This window comes from Camellia sinensis, chromosome 15, assembly GCF_055761805.1.
Source record: "Camellia sinensis isolate YWXY chromosome 15, ASM5576180v1, whole genome shotgun sequence".
NCBI classification, from domain to species: domain Eukaryota; kingdom Viridiplantae; phylum Streptophyta; class Magnoliopsida; order Ericales; family Theaceae; genus Camellia; species Camellia sinensis.
Window position 1 is genome coordinate 86,239,081 of NC_138975.1, and position 17,781 is coordinate 86,256,861.

The 17,781-nt window shown below is 35.0% G+C and overlaps 1 protein-coding gene across 3 annotated transcripts in view; it reads right to left on the reverse strand.

Annotated features, from left to right (window-relative positions):
* Window positions 1-2,200, reverse strand: part of LOC114282756 (FKBP12-interacting protein of 37 kDa) — a 35,817-nt gene extending 33,617 nt beyond the window's left edge. For all 3 annotated transcript variants that reach the window (XM_028225502.2, XM_028225501.2, XM_082909951.1), the window contains exons 1-3: window positions 1,976-2,200; window positions 1,803-1,854; window positions 1,662-1,723 (exon numbers count right to left, since the gene is read on the reverse strand). In XM_028225502.2, the coding sequence (XP_028081303.2) occupies window positions 1,662-1,723; window positions 1,803-1,854; window positions 1,976-2,002 (141 nt within the window). In that variant the 5' untranslated portion in view covers window positions 2,003-2,200. The remainder of the gene's footprint in view (window positions 1-1,661; window positions 1,724-1,802; window positions 1,855-1,975) is intronic.
* Between the last annotated feature and the right edge of the window lie 15,581 nt (window positions 2,201-17,781).

Here is a 17,781-nt window from a genome sequence, read left to right on the forward strand (position 1 = left end):
GAACATGAATCTTAAATGATTTGGTTACTAATTTAGATGACCTGCTTGACATTAGACCAATTTGACTGAAAAACTAGGTGACATGGAATGCATGCTTTAGGAATTATAGGTGTATTTTGCCCCTAAAAACACGTAAAGAAACAATGCAAGCACCAAAAAGGATAACAAGAACCATTAGAGTGCAACAACACAAAGAACATATAGTTAGTTGCTTATGGGAAACCTAAGAACTCTCTAAGCTTCTTTCCCTTCCTCCCCAATGCCCCCTATCTCTAGAGTATTCGAGAAGTATCTAACACTTCTCGAAATTAATATTTTAACTATTGGGTGTGTGAAATTAATATTTTAAGTATTGGGCATGTTTAGAAAGTATTAGATACGTATCACCAAGTATCTAAGGAGTAATGGTATCCAATACAGATACGATATGGATACAACTCCCTTCTTGTAGCATTTGTGTTTCATAAGTTATGACGCTTTTCAACAAAGTATTAGATACATATCTCCAAGCATCTAAGGGGTAATGGTATCTAATAAAGTATCTAATGCAGATACAATATGGATACAACTCCCTTCTAGTAGCATTTGTGTTTCATAAGTTATGAGGCTCTTCAACAAAACACACTTTAAAGCTTCAATGCTAATGCTTTCCTTTTCTAATGGTCTTATCTTTAAATTTTTAAGTTCAGCCATTTATAACCATAATTCCAACATAAACTAAATTGGTATTAATTAATTAACTGATAGCAATCAATACTTAAAGGGAGGTAATTCAGAACATGATAGTTTGAATTTCAAGATCGCAAATTGAGCTGTATTGAGATTCTATTAATTTCTAACTTTAGTGACAATGCTACCTAAAATGCTTTTCCCATACATTATAGTCACTTTCAATTCTGCTCACACTCTCACTCCCACTTATGTAGCGTCTTTTTGTTTTCCATTTCGCGCAAGCTACAGGACCCATGCCAACACTAGAAAGGACCACTAACCCACCCAGTAAAAGCAAATAAATAAACACTATGGTGAGAAATTTCAAACAAACAGTTTCCCTGCAATCGTCACTTCCTGAATTTAAATCATTTTTACATTTTTTCCTAAGAAATAACTTTATTACAAGGAAACTCAATAAAGCAATTGTTGACTTTACACAATACCATAGCTGTACCAGATAGCCAGAACCTGTGTAGTACCCTAAGAATTATTACTCTACGTCTTAAACTCTAGTTTAGTGATAGAGGTAGCTCAGCTTGGTTCGCTGTAGCTGTAAATGCCCGTGATGAAGCAAATAGGGTGTGATAACATTCAAATTAAGATTGAAAGAGCCCATCTTGCTCAAAATATGTGTTCTGCCAAACATCTCATTATCATTTCATTCTTCCTTCCCGGCATGAGGGAACATCATAGTACGGAAGACTAAGGGGGAAACTGCCTTCATAGTGTATATGTTGACCAATTTTGGTCCTGACGCATACTGCTGTGATTTCACATTTGAATCCATTTTAACAAATGTCATCAATGGCATTCACATATAAAAAGCCACTATAACCACTCATCAGGACTTGAACTACCAGACATTATTTCCAATCTGAGCTACATAAACAGAAAAATGTGCACCCATATAAAACATAAAATTCATAGTATCGAATTGAAAAAAATACCTTCTTGGAGCCAAAAATGTCGTCTTCGTCATCTTCAAGATCCCCAAAGCTTCTCTTATTGCCTGAAATTACATGATAACATGGAAGCATGAAGCGAACACACAATAAAATCAGATGCATTAAATATATCAATATATATACCTGAACGCCTAGAAGCATGGCTTGCCGGAAAATCGCCTCCGAAATCATCATCCTATGTGTTTTTAAAAACATACATTCAAATCAAGTAAAAATACAAAACACAATCAAAAACAAAAACATACACAGAAACCCTAACATTGTAAAGATTGGCAATATAAAAGCAGGGCACTTACATCGTCGAGATGGGGATGAGATGCCATTGAGCTGAATTAAACGCAAAACCCTAGAAATTTCTTCTACTACAGTGAGTGAATATGAACTACCAAATGAAACAGAGAGAGGAAGAGAGGTGATAGATGGTCTTGGTTCGAACAAGTTTACTGAGGGAATAGATGGAATTTAGGCTCCGTTTGTTTTGGGGGTTGAGGGACGGATGGAACTAGGATGGAGGTGGCCTATTTGGGCTAGGTTTGGCATTTTAAAAAAGATAAAAGGTTAAAAAATTATTATTATATTTAAGTTATATTAAACCCGTTTGGTAGAGCCGTGGAAAAATGATTATAACTTATAAGTTAACACCTTATAACTTATAGCTATGAACATAAGCTGATTTTTTACTTATAAATTAAAGTTTCTCCTCCCCTACTCAAAGAATAAGTTGATTTTTAACTTACAAAAAGGTATAAGTTGTATTGTTAAATTGAACCAAACACATCAAAATAGCTTATAAACTAACACCTTGTAACTTATAGCTGTGAACATAAGCTGATTTTTGACTTATAAATTAAGTTTCTCCTCCCTCACTCAAAGAATGAGTTGATTTTTGACTTACAAAAAGGTATAAGCTGTATTGTTAAGTTGAACCAAACACATCAAAATAGCTTAAATTAAGCTAAAAGCTGAAATAAGCTGGAAATAAGTCCTACCAAACAGGGCTATTATTTTATTTGAGTCATATCACTTCTCTATTATATTACTTTAAACTTAATTCATATTTCATAAAAAGTTAAAAAGTACACTTATTTAAAACATCTTAAACAACCCCTTAATATTGTGTTTATTTGTAGAGTTGGAGAATGAATTAGGATGGAGAAGGGGATTAAGATGGAGGTTGGAAGGGGATTGAGATAGAGGAGGCGAAGATGGAGGTGAAGGTAGAGGTGGTATTAAAAAAATAGTAAGGGGATTATAAATTTTTTTATATTTTTATTTTTTACATGTTAGGTTTTTTTTTTTTTTTTGAACATTAATGTTTAATCTTTTGTATTTTTTATTTATTTTATTATTTTATATAAAATAAAGAAAATATTTGGGACCCCCTTTGAGGATGACCCCCACACCCCCAAAGTCATCCTAGCCCTCCATGTATGTGTTGGGTCTACTTATGTATGTTTGAGATCTACATCATGAGTGATCCAGATTTGTGGGGTCATGTGGGGATCTTGTAGAGGTGGGGTCTCAATCACCACTCTAAAAATAATTTAATAATTCCTACACTAATAAGTATCATCAAAACAAATATAATTTTACTTAATCCCCTCCCTATGAATTCCCTCCATTTTCCCTCTGAAAACAAACGGAATCTTACTTGCAATTGGTTTTATGGGAAAGTATTCAGTGTATATGCACACAAAAAATCATACATACTAAGCACATACCATATAAACTCTACCACAATTTAATATAATTTTATTAGGGTGCTGGTAATTCTGTTTTGGACACTTTGATTTGTAATTTGGATCAGTCCATATATATGTAGTTTAAAGAAAATTGAACCCGCAACCCTTCGTAATGCGGGTTGTAATTTATGCGGATAGGATTTGCAAATGTGCGAGCGATTTGTAGATTGTAATTTTTCTTAAAAAATTTAATTTTTTTTCCCGTTTCGTAAATATTTATTTTGGGCCATTTTCCCTTCATTTTCTAAAATGCTCAACAAAATCAATAATTAATGAATTAAAACTTATAAAATTAAAAACACAACAAAATCAATTCCGAACACAAGGAAATCATTCAAAATCTTAAACTTTTAAATAAAATCATAAACTAAGCTACTGCATGGAGTTGTACTTTGGTCAGCCAACCACTATATTATGTATGTATGTAGGTGATCAAGTGTGTGACCAGGCCTAAGCTACTGCGTGGAGTTGTATTTTGGCCAGCCAACCACTGTGCCTCTCGAGGAGGTTCCCGAATTAAGAAATGATCAAGTTTGGTGAACTATGTTTAAGACTTTTGTTTTCTTTTGTTTTATCTGAACAAGTTTTTGTACTGTCTATGTATTGGGCTAAGACCCATTTTGGTTTATCTGTATATAAGTTGACGTCATATATGTAAATATAAGTTTGAAATTTTTTGTCCCATGTACGTTTACACAGCTTTATGGACATTGTTTTTAAATAATTTCTTTTGCTATCCCTTTAATTTTTCTTATCTGTTCAGAGGCCTTCAGTAATCCTACGATTACTAGCCGATTATGATGCTAAACCTATAAGGACGGGTCTGGGTCGTGACATCTACTTATTTTGGGTCATCCCCTCACCTTAGTCCTTTGAGATAGATTGAGGATCTCGTTGAGAGCATTCTTTTGAGCCAAGAAATTTGCGGTTTCGTTACTGTTGAGTTTTCCAAGTTCTCCTCTTCACTTCAATAGGTAGGGATTTCTTTGTTTCTTTTCAATTTATCTCTATAGAAAGATAGGTGGCATTATCTATTGCCTAAAAATGTGATTTTGAAAGGATTTTTGAAATGCATCTAAGAGAGGTAGGTTAGGTTTTTGAACTTGAGAAGTTAGATATTTAATTTATTATGTATTGTGGATGGTTTTTAGTTGTTGGATCATGTTTATGAAGTTTGATGTAAAAACCCTAATTTTTATTTGTTGAAACTCTTGAGAGATGGGACGAGTTGATAAATTTCGTGATTCTAAAATTAATTTAAAATGTTGTAAATAGGAAACACATCTAAGAAGGTAAAGAATAGATTTTTATGCAATGAGTTTATGCTGTAATGGTTGGTGATTTAAATTAATGAAACATGTGGTGGGAGATGTTCATGGTGATTAAACTTAAAAGCACTAATTTTTAATTGATCTGATGATGTTCTAAGAAATTATGAACTATATTGATGATTGTGAATTAAAATGTGAAATAGAAGAGATGAATAAAATGAAGAGTTGAAGTGAATGTAAGTTAAGTGGGGAATTGGTTGATTTTGGAACTTAACTAAATGAGTTATATTGGTTAGTGCGATGGTTATGTTATTTAACACTTTGAGGACGATATTGTTTGTTGTGGAATGACTTGAGCATATTATGATGTGTTGTTGATTACTTGCTACTTTAAATGAAGTGGGAACATGATGAATAATGAAAATGTTATATGGAAGTTTCGCTTTCTTTCTGGCTAGCACTTGGTAAAGTGTGGCGCTTTGATACAGGTACCGATTTTCTTCTGGTTCGCACCTAATAAAAAATCGTATGATATTGAATGATATGAAGGGTCTGTTTCCTTCCGACTTGTGATTGGTAAACCGTGGCACATTAACATAGGTTCTACTTTCCTTTTGGTTTGCACCCAGTAGAGTGTGTGGACTATTGGACTATATGGAGGTTCAACTTTCCTTCTGGCTAGCCACTAATAAAGTATGGCACTTTGAGATAGGTTCCAGTTTTGTTTCGGTTAGCGCTTAGTAAATTGTATTGGAATGGCTTGACGAAGTCAGGTTATGAAATGTGATTATGATCGTTGTTTACTTACGTGATTGCGTAGAAATATATGTATTTGTAGAATTGTGATAGATGATCAAGGTGTGTAGTTGAGATTGTGTTGTAAAGAAATAGAGTTATAACCTATTGTCCTAAGTGATGAATGTTAGGTATGGTAATGGTTATAAATGTTTAACGTTGTCTGTTATTTGTGAGATGGTGAAATTATTCCTGTAAGTAAGGCTTTCAAATTGTAACTAGAGTCGGGAAAACTTTTGAGATCATAAATGTCAAATTGAAAGGATTTTTCTTGAATTGTTAAAAATGACCTCTTTTTAGCCGACCCCATTTGATGGGACTTAAGGCTTGGTTGGGTTTGGTTTGTTAAAAATGACTTCTTTTGAAAAGTATACATATGTGTATAAATACTTTATTCACCCAAAAAACAAAGTGTATAAATATTTTGGATATAAAAAGACACCATTATCTATATATGTATAATGTGAGCATTCACGATCACATATATCTACAAGTTATTATTGATTATAATTATTGTAAATCCCTACTGAATATTTGTGTTCATCCTTGTTGTTAAACAATTTTTCAGGTACAGAGTCGGATGCGTCATCCAAGAATCGAGGAGTCATTTTGTTGTGGTTTACATGTGGATAAATATTGGCGAAATGCTCATGTATTGTAATAAGGATGTATTCCTATCCATTGTAATTATTTTATTCTCTAGCCCCTGATGTGAGCCTAATGGCACTTATGGTAATTATTTGTATTGGACATTTTATCATGTCATTTACAAGAGAGAATATCATTCATTAATAATTTAATAATGGCTTTGCATTCTATTGTGTCATAAATGTATTTTAATGAGGAAAATGATAACTATATCCAAGTAATAAAAGCTGGGGTGTTACAATTAATGCACCAAGTGTATTCATGAGCTTAATGAACAAAATTTTTACACTTTACTTGGACCAATTTGTAGTAGTATTCATCGACAACATTTTGGTGTACTCATGATTAGAGGAAGATCATGGGCTGCATTTGAGAATTGTTTTGCAAGTTCTAAGGGAGAATTAGTTGTATGCCAAAGCTAGCAAATGTGAATATTGATTGGAGGAAATAAAGTTCTTAGATCATGTTGTGTCTAAATCTGGGATATTAGTAGACCCAACTAAAGTTGAAGCAATAATGGAGTGGAAACAACCTAAGACTACATTTGAAATTCGTAGTTTCTTGGGATTTGCGGGTAATTACAGAAGGTTCATATAAGACTTCTCCAAATTAGCCAAGCCAATGACAAGTTTAACACAGAAATGAGTAAAGTTTGAATAGAATGAAGATTGTGAGCGATCATTTCAAGAACTCAAGAAAAAATTGCTCATCTACTAATTATACCTGAACGTGACATTAGGTACGCAGTTTATTGTGATGCTTCTAAGGAGGGTTTAGGAAGCGTATTAATGGAAAATGAAAAAGTAGTGGTTTATGGGTCGAGACAGTTGAAAAACAATGAAAAGAATTACTCCACCCATGAACTGAAGTTGGAGACTGTGGTCTATGCGCTGAAGACTTGGTGACACTACCTTTATGGAGAAAAGTTTGAAATCTTTACCAACCACAAAAGCTTGAAGTATTTATTTACACAAAGGGATTTGAAAATGAGGCAAAGACGTTAGAAGGAATATCTCGATGACTACCAATTCACTTTGTCTTATCATCCCGAGAAGGCTAACGTTGTAGTCGATAGACTAAGTTGAAAGATAAGAGAAATTGTGGCCAACATAGCAATTAAAGAATGGGAAATGATGAGCACTGTGAATGAGTTTAGGTTACAACTAGGAACTCAAAATGGAAAAGCTAATTTGTTTGCAATAGTCACAACACCCCAACTTCTTACCAAAGTGTTAGAAGCCCAAAAATTTTATCAAGAGATTGACCTCATTATGACATGATTATTTTCAGGAGAATTGATTGGGTGTTTCATCTAGATGGTAGTTTGAGGTATCTAGGTTGAATTTTTGTGCCAAACGTCGAACAATTGAGTGAGTAAGTACTTAAGGAGTTTTACCATTTGGTTTTTTCTATTCATCCGGAGGGAAAACAAGATGTATAAAGATGTTAAGCGTTAGTACTGGTTGAGTGGAATGAAGAGAGATGTTATTCAATTTGTATCTAAATGCTTAACGTGTCAACAAGTAAAGGTAGAACATCAAAAGCCGGTAGGGAAGCTTCAACCTTTGCCAATACCTGAATAGAAATGGGAACACATAACGATGGATTTTGTAACTAGACTTGCCTCGATCATCGCAAGGGCATGATGCCATTTGGGTTGTGGTTGATTAGTTAACCAAAATGGCTCATTTTCTACAAGTAAGACCAACATATACACTCGATTCATTAAGCCAATTATTTATTCAAGGAATCATTAGGTTAAATGGAGTACCAGTCTCAATAGTGTCAGATTGTGACCCTCGCTTTATTTCATAATTTTGGCAAAGTTAGCAAAAGGCAATGGGTATGGAATTGGGTTAACCTTTCACCCTCAATCTGACAGTCAATTAGAAAGAACAATTTAGACTTTAGAAGACATACTTCAAGCCTGTGTGATGGATTTCAAGGGTAATTGGGAGAAGCATTTACCACTAGTTGAATTCACTTACAATAATAATTTTCATGCAAGTATTGGTATGGCATTGTAGACACCCCATTTTGACTAACCCTAAGATTTCGGGTGCTTGCAAGCCTCCCGATGATGAAATGGTTACTTACTTCATCCTTAGAATCTTTAAAGGTTGCTTAAAGTTGTTGTACGAACTTGTTTGGCCAAAAATCAACTTTTTGTGAAAATAACCATTTTACCCCTAGACCTGTTTTTAGCTAAAAACTAACTTCTTAACCCTAGAAAGCCCGATTGTGCTTTGATTGATCGTATTTTTCAAAATTATTGACCCATTTTATCAAAAAATATTGATTAGAATGCAATTCGAGCTTGCTTGTGCCACAAGCAGGCCAAGACCATAAGGCCACATACTTGTGCATCCATGCATGGCATGTGCACCAAGGAAAAATGCACGTGCGCATGCTAGATATGAGTATGCACATTATTTGTACATGCGCTTCATCTTTGCGTGTGCGCACATGGTCCATATGTGCACATATTGAAGCATCGTAGAGTTATTTTTGGTAACACAATTTTGGTGCAAATTTGGTAGGAACGGCAAAAGAGGAAGCGATGAAACCCTAGAAGGGTTCCAGAGGCTTCCCCCAGCTTTGTAAATAGAGCCCCTCCCTCTTTCTTTAAAGAAGGTTAAGAAATTAAAGGCTTTTTTGCAAGTTTTGGAACCAAACACTCTTCTTCTCTCCCTCTCTTGCCCTAGCTCTGAAACACTCTGCCCATAGCAACTCTAAATATTAAAAATCACTCTGAGGATTGAAGAACTCGAACGCAATCAAAAACCTAAGCTTGAGGGAGGCTTGCAAGCAAGAAACTTGAGTTTCTTTGAGTTTTTCTCATGTGCTTTTTGGTTTAATCAAACTAGAAGGTAAACTCCTATTCTTTTTGTATTTCAGTACTTCTTTTGATCTTTATTTCAATAGTTAATCATAGTTTTGGCATCCATCCATTGTTTCATCATATAGTTGTCTATTTCTCTTATTTTCTCACCTATCTTTGTATAGTTTCCTTTCTCTTGTTAAACAACATGTTTTAGGCTTGTTTCAAATCATGTAGTATGTATGCATGCATAAGCCCGGTCTGATCATCATGTGGTTATAGGTTCTTTGCTTTCTTGCTTGCTAGTTGCTTTTCTTGTATAATCATCATGTTAGTAGCCTCAAACCGGGCTTAGGTTCATGTTTTTGTATGTATTAGTTGCATTTAGGTCATATTTATTTTATGTATGCATGTAAAACGCTGAAAGTGGGCATTCTGGTAAGTTTTCTAGTCTTTCTCAGCATGTGTGTTGTTTGCATTGTCCTTTAAATAATACAAGTTTGTGTGTGTGTGTGTGTGTGTGTGTGTGTGTGTGTGTGTGTGTGTGTGTGTTTTAATGCAAAATTGATTGTTTTGAATGTTTTATAAGTGTTGTTTAATTCAAGTTTATGACCATGTTTTAATTAAAATCTATTTTCCGTGGAAAACCTTCATGTTACTAAAAAATATGGCTTTATTCTTGCAACTAAAACAAATGGCACTTGTTTTATTTCAAATCATCTAGCTTTAGGTTAGTTAAAGATTTTAGGTCTAAAATGAATTTTTCGTGAACAATTAACCATTAAAATCATAAAATAGTGAGTGAGTAGACGCCAATCTTCGGATTGGACAAAAGGGAGTGCTTCCATGTAAATGGCCTTCCCCTTTTGTACCTAAGCTTCCGAACCCAGAATGTTCTTGGTTATGACGGACTAGACCTTAACTTAGTTTTCATAATTAATGGTTTCGTAATTCCCCTTTAAAAATTAAGTGGCAACTCTATGTCAATAAAGCAAGTCGGTGTGTGAAGCAGTGCCTTAGACTAAAAAAAAGCACGACACCCATAGACACCTTATGAGTATTTGTATGGATGACCTTGCCGATTACTAATATGTTGGACGAAAGTTGGAGAAGCACCCCTATTAGGACCAAAGTTAGTTCAAGAAACTACAGAGAAGGTAAAATTAATTAGACAAAGACTTGAAACAACCTAAAGTAGGTAGAAGAGTTATGCAAATCAAAGGAGAATACTTTTAATATTTAAATATTTAAAGTTGAAGATCATGTGTTCCTGAAGATCTAATTGTAGGCACCTCATTTTGACTGACCCTAAGACTTCAAGTCCTTGTAAGACTCTCGATGATGAAACGGTAATTACTTTATCTTTAGAATGTTTAAAGTTGTTTAGAGTTGTTGTATATACCTGTTTTAGCCAAAAATTAACTTTTTGCAAAAATGACTTTGGGCCCGTTTTTAGCCAAAAACCAAAATTTTAACCCTGAGAAAGAAAGGAAAGCTCGGTTGTACTTTGATCAAAGACATTTTCCAAAACTTGTGGTCAGATTCATCAAAAACATTGATCGGAGAGCAATTCGAGCTTACTTGGGCCACAAGCAAGCCGAGAGTATAGAATTCTGCACTTGTGCATGCATGGATGGCACATGTACTAGGGCAAGTTGTGCGTGCGCACATGAGTTGTGAGTGTGCACATGAATAGTGCGTTTGCACATTGGTTGTGTGTAAGCATGAGAGTTGTGTATGCGCACATCCAAATGTGGCAGAGCTAGTTTTGGAAACTCAATCTTGGTGCATTTCTGGAGGGAGGCGTCGAGAGGGAAGCAATGAAATCCTAGAAGGGTTCTAGAACCTTCCCATCTGCCTATAAAAGGGACCTCTCCCCCTCCCTTCCAAAGGGTTACAAACTTGAAAGATTTTTGAGTGAATTTAAGACCCAAACACCCGTTGATTATGAAATAACCCACCCTAGGCAACTCTAAGACTCTGAAAAACATTCAAATCTTGAAGAACTTGAACCCTAACTCAGAAAATTTGCTTCAGAGAAGCTTGCAAGCAAGAAAACTTGTATTTTCTTGCATTTTTCTTTGGTGCTCTTTGGTTCATTGAAACCAGTGGGTAACTCTCTTTTTCTTTTTATTTCTGTACCCGCGGGTAAACTCTTTTTTTTTTTTTTTCAGTATTCATTCATTTTAGGGGGTTAGTTTATTATTCCATCATGTAGTGTGTCAGTTTTGTCCATTTTTTCCCTTTTGTTTTGCATGCTTTATTTATTGTTCTTAGAATAGTATGCTCAGAGTGTTCTAGTTTCCACTTTTGCATGCATATGGCCGGTTTAAACATCATTTATATTAGCTTTGCATTATTTTATGTGTTATTTGTCTTTTTGTGCATGAAATCATGTTAGAACCCTAAAACTAGGCCTAGGATGCATTTTGTATGTATTAGTTGCATATTAGGTCATATTTATTTTAAGTTTTGCATGTAAGACGCTGAAAGTGGGCATCCAAGTAAGTCCTCTTAAACTTCATAGCATGTGTATGTCCTTGGTTGCATAATTCTTCAATAATCCACGTCTATGTGCATTTTCTATGCAAAATTGTTTGTTTTGGATGCTTTTATGAATGTTATTTATTTTAGGTTGGGTTTATAGCCATGGGTTGATGAAATCCACTTTTTATTTAAAAAATCATTATTTTTGAAAAATATGGCTTTATTCTTTTAATTTAACATAAATGATGTTCATTTTATTCAAATCACATAGATTTAGGTTAGTTAAAGGTTTTAGGTCTAATAATGAAGTTTGTGAATAATTAACCACTAAAATCATAAAATAGGAAGTTAGTAGAGGCCAATCATTGGATTGGACGACATGGGCTTCTATCATTCAATGACCTTCCCTTTTTGTACCTAAGCTGCTGAACGTAGAATTCTTTGGTTATGATGGATTAGGTCCTTAATTTAGTTTTCATTGTTAAATGTTTCTTAATTTCCCTTAAAAAAATCAAGTGGCGACTCTTTGTTGTTTAAAGCGAGTTGGTACAATAATTTGGGTGGGAAACAAGCCTTAGACTCGAAAAAGGCACGCACCCACAATTGGTGGCTCTGCTGGTGAATTAAGTTAGCTTGGCATGAAAAATTTTATTTTATGAGATTAGTGGTTAATTATTGAATTGTATTGCATCATTGTGGGCTCGAAAAACCTAGCTTCGTTGCATAATATTCCGGATACTATTTGCGGGCTATGTTATGTCAACAAGTAAGTGTTAGATTTCGCTATTAGTACCATTTGATTATCCCCTTGCACTCCAAGGTGGCATAAGAGGTATATTGATAGTCATAGCTGATGTACCCTCTTGACTAAACCCACCATTGCATATGGAAAGTTTTAGCACCTTCCAAACTAGGACATGATACTTCCTATTCTAAGATTATATGATTGCCTTTTTGTGTGATTTAGTGAATCTTAAATCTTATTTCCAAATTAGGACAAGACAACCCTACTCCTAAATAGGCATGAATGCAAATTATGTGCTTATGTGATATATTGTCTTGATGGAAATGATTCGATTTGATTCCGGGGATCAGCAATCAGAAAATGTAGTGATTTGATTCCAAAATTTGGAGGTCTAATTAGGCAGTGATTTGATTATGGGGAAATCTGAGTTTATTCTGGGTAGTGATTTGATTCCAAAATCTAGAAGTTCAATTTAGGTTGTCATTTGATCTTAATTATGATTCTAGCAATCAGTGGTGAGTTAGGGAGTGGTTTCCCAACTTAAAGAATTTAGGTTTTGAATTTGAATTTCTACCTTAGTGATCAATAAAAAAGTGATTGCATTTTCAAAATTTAAAGTTAAAAAAAAAATGTGCTCAAAGAATAACTTCAAAAAAAAAAAAAAAAAGAAGAATCTTGATTGAATGAAAATCTTTAAGTTATTGACTTTGGGGAAATTTGAATTTTATGGAAAGATGGTAGATAAGAAAGTGGTGACCAAGTCATCCATTTGAAATAAAATTTCAATTCCCCTAAAAGGTATTTAACTAGAAGACAATCATTTGATTGAATACTCTGAATAAAATCTGAATCTCCTTGAGGGAGAATTTTGAAGAAAGAAAAATCTAATTAGAATTATGGAAATTACGGAAAGTTTTTGATTGGACGAAAATCTTTAAGTTATTGACTTTGGAGGGAATTCTGATTTTATGGAAAAGTGTTGGAGAATTAGGTGATGACCAAATATTTCATTTTGGATTTCCTTATAAGGCATTTGACTTGAAGATGATTGTTTGATTAGACATATGGAATAAAATCTGTAGTTCCTTGGAAAATTTTCGAAATAGAATTTGAGTAGAGTTCAGAAATTATGGAAAGTATTTTTAATTAAATAAAAATCGTTGGGTTGCGGACTTTGAAGGAATTTTAATTTTATTGAAAAAGTGGTGGGTAAGGAAGTGGTGACCAAGTCTGCCATTTTAAATAAAATTCTGATTCCTCTATGAGATATTCAGATAAGAGATAATTGTTAGATTGATTCCTTGGAATAAAATCTGGACTCCTCAAAATTTTTAAGAAAAACTTATTTTGAAAAAAAAAAAGTGGAAGTTTTAATTTGATCATGTACTTTTAAATGGGGTATTTTTCTTTGGTCAAATAGTAAAGAATGGAAAAGGCAATTGTTTGATTGATCACTTTGATAAGAATTTTGAAAATTCCTTATTGGGAAACTATCACCTAATTGATGATGATGATGATTTTGGGATCCCATGATAAGTTTGGACTGAATTTGATTCGGTCTATCTGCCTATTCACAGAATTGTTTGCGCATCACTCCTAGGAAGGAAGTTTCCCAAGCTAAGTGGGCCAAACTCAATCGATTGTCTCGTACTCAAGACGTGGTTGACAGAAAATCCGTGTTAGTCTCACTCAAGCCACTAGAAAGAAAGATTCGCAAGCCCAATCCCAAGCCCATTCGAACAATTTAGCCCGATTCAGAGTTAGTGGATACAGAACAGGCTAGCCTATATTTGTCAGCTCGTTCTAGCCCAGAACTAGAGATCTCGATGGCCCAAGCCCAAGAGTTGACTGATTTAATCTGTGCACTCCAAAGGTCCATGGACACGTTGTTAGTAATTGTGGATGCCCAGGCCCAAACTTTGAACCAGTTACAAGCCCAAGCGGCCACACCACTAGTAGTAGCAAGTTCCAAGGGAGAAAGTATCGATTGTTCTCATATTGCCCCTAGATCAGCCAAAAGATGAACCAAAGATTGAAGTGTCAAACCTTGACATTAATACTGAAAGAATAGCCAAGCTAGAGAAGGTTATGAAGAAATCTAAGGGTCTTGATTGCATTATGGATTTAGATGTCGGTTTAGGGGATGCGACTATCTGCCTCCCCAAGAAGTTCAAAATGCCACACATAGATAGGTTTGATGGCTCTGGAGACCTCATGGTGCATGTCCTACTTTTTGTGGACATTCTGAGGCCTATGGGACTCACCTGCCAACAAATTTTGTCTTTGTTTGGCCAAGCTCTATCCAGAGTAGTAGCCAATTGCTACGCCAAGCTTGACAATGAAATCAAGTGGAAGTGAGATGAGCTAGCTGATGCATTTGTTGCCTAATACTCTTAAAACACTTAGCTGGAAGTAACTATGAGAGAACTTGAAACCACCCAGCCTGATAAGAAAGATCAAGTGAGAACCATTGTGAAGAACTTACATCCACTACTACTAGGCATCATGCTACCTTTTCCATTGTTTAGCTTCTGGGAAATGTTTGACACCGGAAACCAAATACAAGATGGGATCAACAAAGGCATCATCAAAATAGAAGCTACCACACCATCTCAAAAGAAACCTTTCACTAGAAATGCACCAACCACATCTTCCAATACCAAGCCCACTGAAGTTCATACCATACGTGTCACACCCCAAACCCGGCTATGACGGGCCGTGGCACACAGGGCCTTAGCCCAAGGCACACGTAAGCCTAAACATGAATCCATAATCACAATGAACAACAATACAGTAGTCTAGTAATAAATAACCAAAACTCAATCTAGTGACAAGCCACAAGCATAAACGGAAAAACCAAACATAATCAATACCATCCAAACTTATAGGATATAAACAGCCCACATATCAAAATAATCCTAAATGAACCTTAATAAAATAAAAAGAAATATGCACAAACTTGACATAACAATCTAAAACAAAATAAATGAATGTCCTAGAGGTCCATGCAATTGAGTCCCTGCTACGCCATGAGTCCACTCTAAGTCCTTCTAACACCTGGAAATGATAAACAACTAAGTTAGCAGATAGCTCAATGAGTAGCAACATGGATAGTATATACAGTTTTGAAAATAGGGTTGATATATATCACAAAAACTAGATTGGCATACACTTTTGATAAAGATAATATATTTCAAAAAGAAGGTTCCACAATTCAATAGTTAAAATATTCATGTCTCTCAAGAACATGATAGCTAACATTTTCCTCTTAAAACAGATTACAACATGAACACTAATAATTTTCTGGGTACTAAGAATAACAAGTAACATGCTATATAGTTCTCAAGGTAATAAGCCCGTTGGATCCCATATCGAACCAAGAGTTATCCTCGGGGTGGCAACCTGAGCCTTTTCTCTAAGATGATCCGATTGAAGGTCACCTAGCCCAACCCAGGTCTTTTCCTTACAATCGTTGAGCACTAGAGTCATCACGGCCCAACTCGAATCTGTTCCCTAGTAGCTAGAGTCACTACACACAGTGGAATAATTTCCCTGGACTAAAATATATAGATGGCCCCGATAATCAATACAATTCAGTTTCGCAAAACATGGTAATTCACCATTATAAACATGAGACCATAACAAATAGTTTACAGTATGCCAAGTTTACACATGTTTCAAAAATAATCTAATTCCATTGATAATATAATAATTTATGAAAACAGTTTAGTCTTGAAAACAACAATTTAATTTTCCAACAGTTCAGGGTAGGGAAATATTTATAAAAATATGTAGCATGCAACTACTCACCTAAAAACAGAATAATGTAATCCTCGAATAGAGTATAAAAGTCCAACTAGTGCCCTGAACCAAGTATGAAAACTAAACGTCATCACTAAATTAAAAATACTAAAGAATAAGAAACTAAGTAACCCCAAACTAAAGCGCCAGAACTTGGCTCAATTCAACTAACCGTTACTCTTAAATATTACCTAAGCCCATGTTCTTCAAGGTCTATAATCACCCAAGACATGGGTTCAAAACGAAACTTAATTAAAGTAACTTTAAGATAAAACAGAATTTTAAACAAGCTTTCCCAATCTATTCGCTAACTTTGAAAATTACAAAATCCACTCCATGCTGTTCAAAAAATTCCAAAACCCTCAAGATATTTAATTTACACTTTAGGATTCACCATCAAAATATTTGAGATTGTAAAATTATTATTATTTAATTATTTACTTTATTTTTATATTCGGGTTCTCACATTCTCCCCCCTCTAAAAGAAAAGTTTCGCCCTCGAAACTAACCTGAGTAAATCATGAGAATAGATGTGGGTACTTCTCGCGCATCTCGTCCTCACGTTCCCAATTTAATAGCCTTTGTATGCAACATTTTCTCTTTTGAATCCAAAATCTGAATAGGCATCTCCTTATACGAGAAATCCTCTCTAATCTGAAGCGGCTCATAATCTATCACATGCCGATGGACTGTGCACATATTTCCTCAGCATAGACCCGTGAAACACATTATGCACTCCTGCCAACCATGGGGGTAGAGCAACACAGTATGCAACCTCACCAACCTTCTCCAATACCTCAAATGGACCAATGTATCTAGGACTCAACTTTTCTTTCTTTTTAAACCTGATTACTCCTTTCCATGGTGATACTTTCAAAAATACCATATCCCACTACATGAAACTCTAAATCTCTCATGCGATGATCAATATAACTTTATTGTCCACTCTGAGTAGTCAATAATCTCTCTCTGATGGTGATAATTTTCTGCGTAGTATCCTCCACCAAATCAGGCCCCAACATTTGCCTCTCACTAACCTCAAACCAACACAAAGGAGATCTACACTTGCTCCCATACAAAGCTTCATAAGGAACTACTCCCAAACTAGAACGATAACTATTATTATACACAAACTCCATGAGCGACAAATAATCATCCCAATTACCTCTCAACTCTAAAGAACAAGCCCTCAACATATCCTCAAGGGTCTGAATAGTCCTCTCCAATTGCCCATTTGTCTGAGTGTGGTAAGCTGAACTAAAATTTAACCAAGTACCCATAGTTAACTGTAATGCCCCCTAAAACTTAGACACAAAATGAGGGTTCTGATCTGACATTGTTGACATAGGTGCACCATGCAATCTAACAATCTACTTCACTTACAACTGTGCAAATCGAGCTAGAGAATAGGTCATCTGTACTGCAATAAAATGTACTGACTTGGTTAATGTATCAACAACTACCCAAACTGCATCGTGATTACTACTAGTACGAGGTAATCCACAGACGAAGTCCATGGTAACATGATCTCACTTCCACTTTGGTATAGGTCAGGGTTGTAGTTTCCCCCCGGGTTTTTGATGTTCTACTTTAACCTGTTGACACACCAAACACTGAGCCACAAATTCTGCAATATCTTCCTTCATACCATTTCACCAAAAATGTTCATGAAGATCTCGATACATCTTAGTGCTTGCAGGATGAATGTTGTAACTAGAATTATGTGTCTCCGTCATAATCTCCTTCCTCAAATCACCACCAGCAAGAACACAAATTCGGCTACAAAATCTAA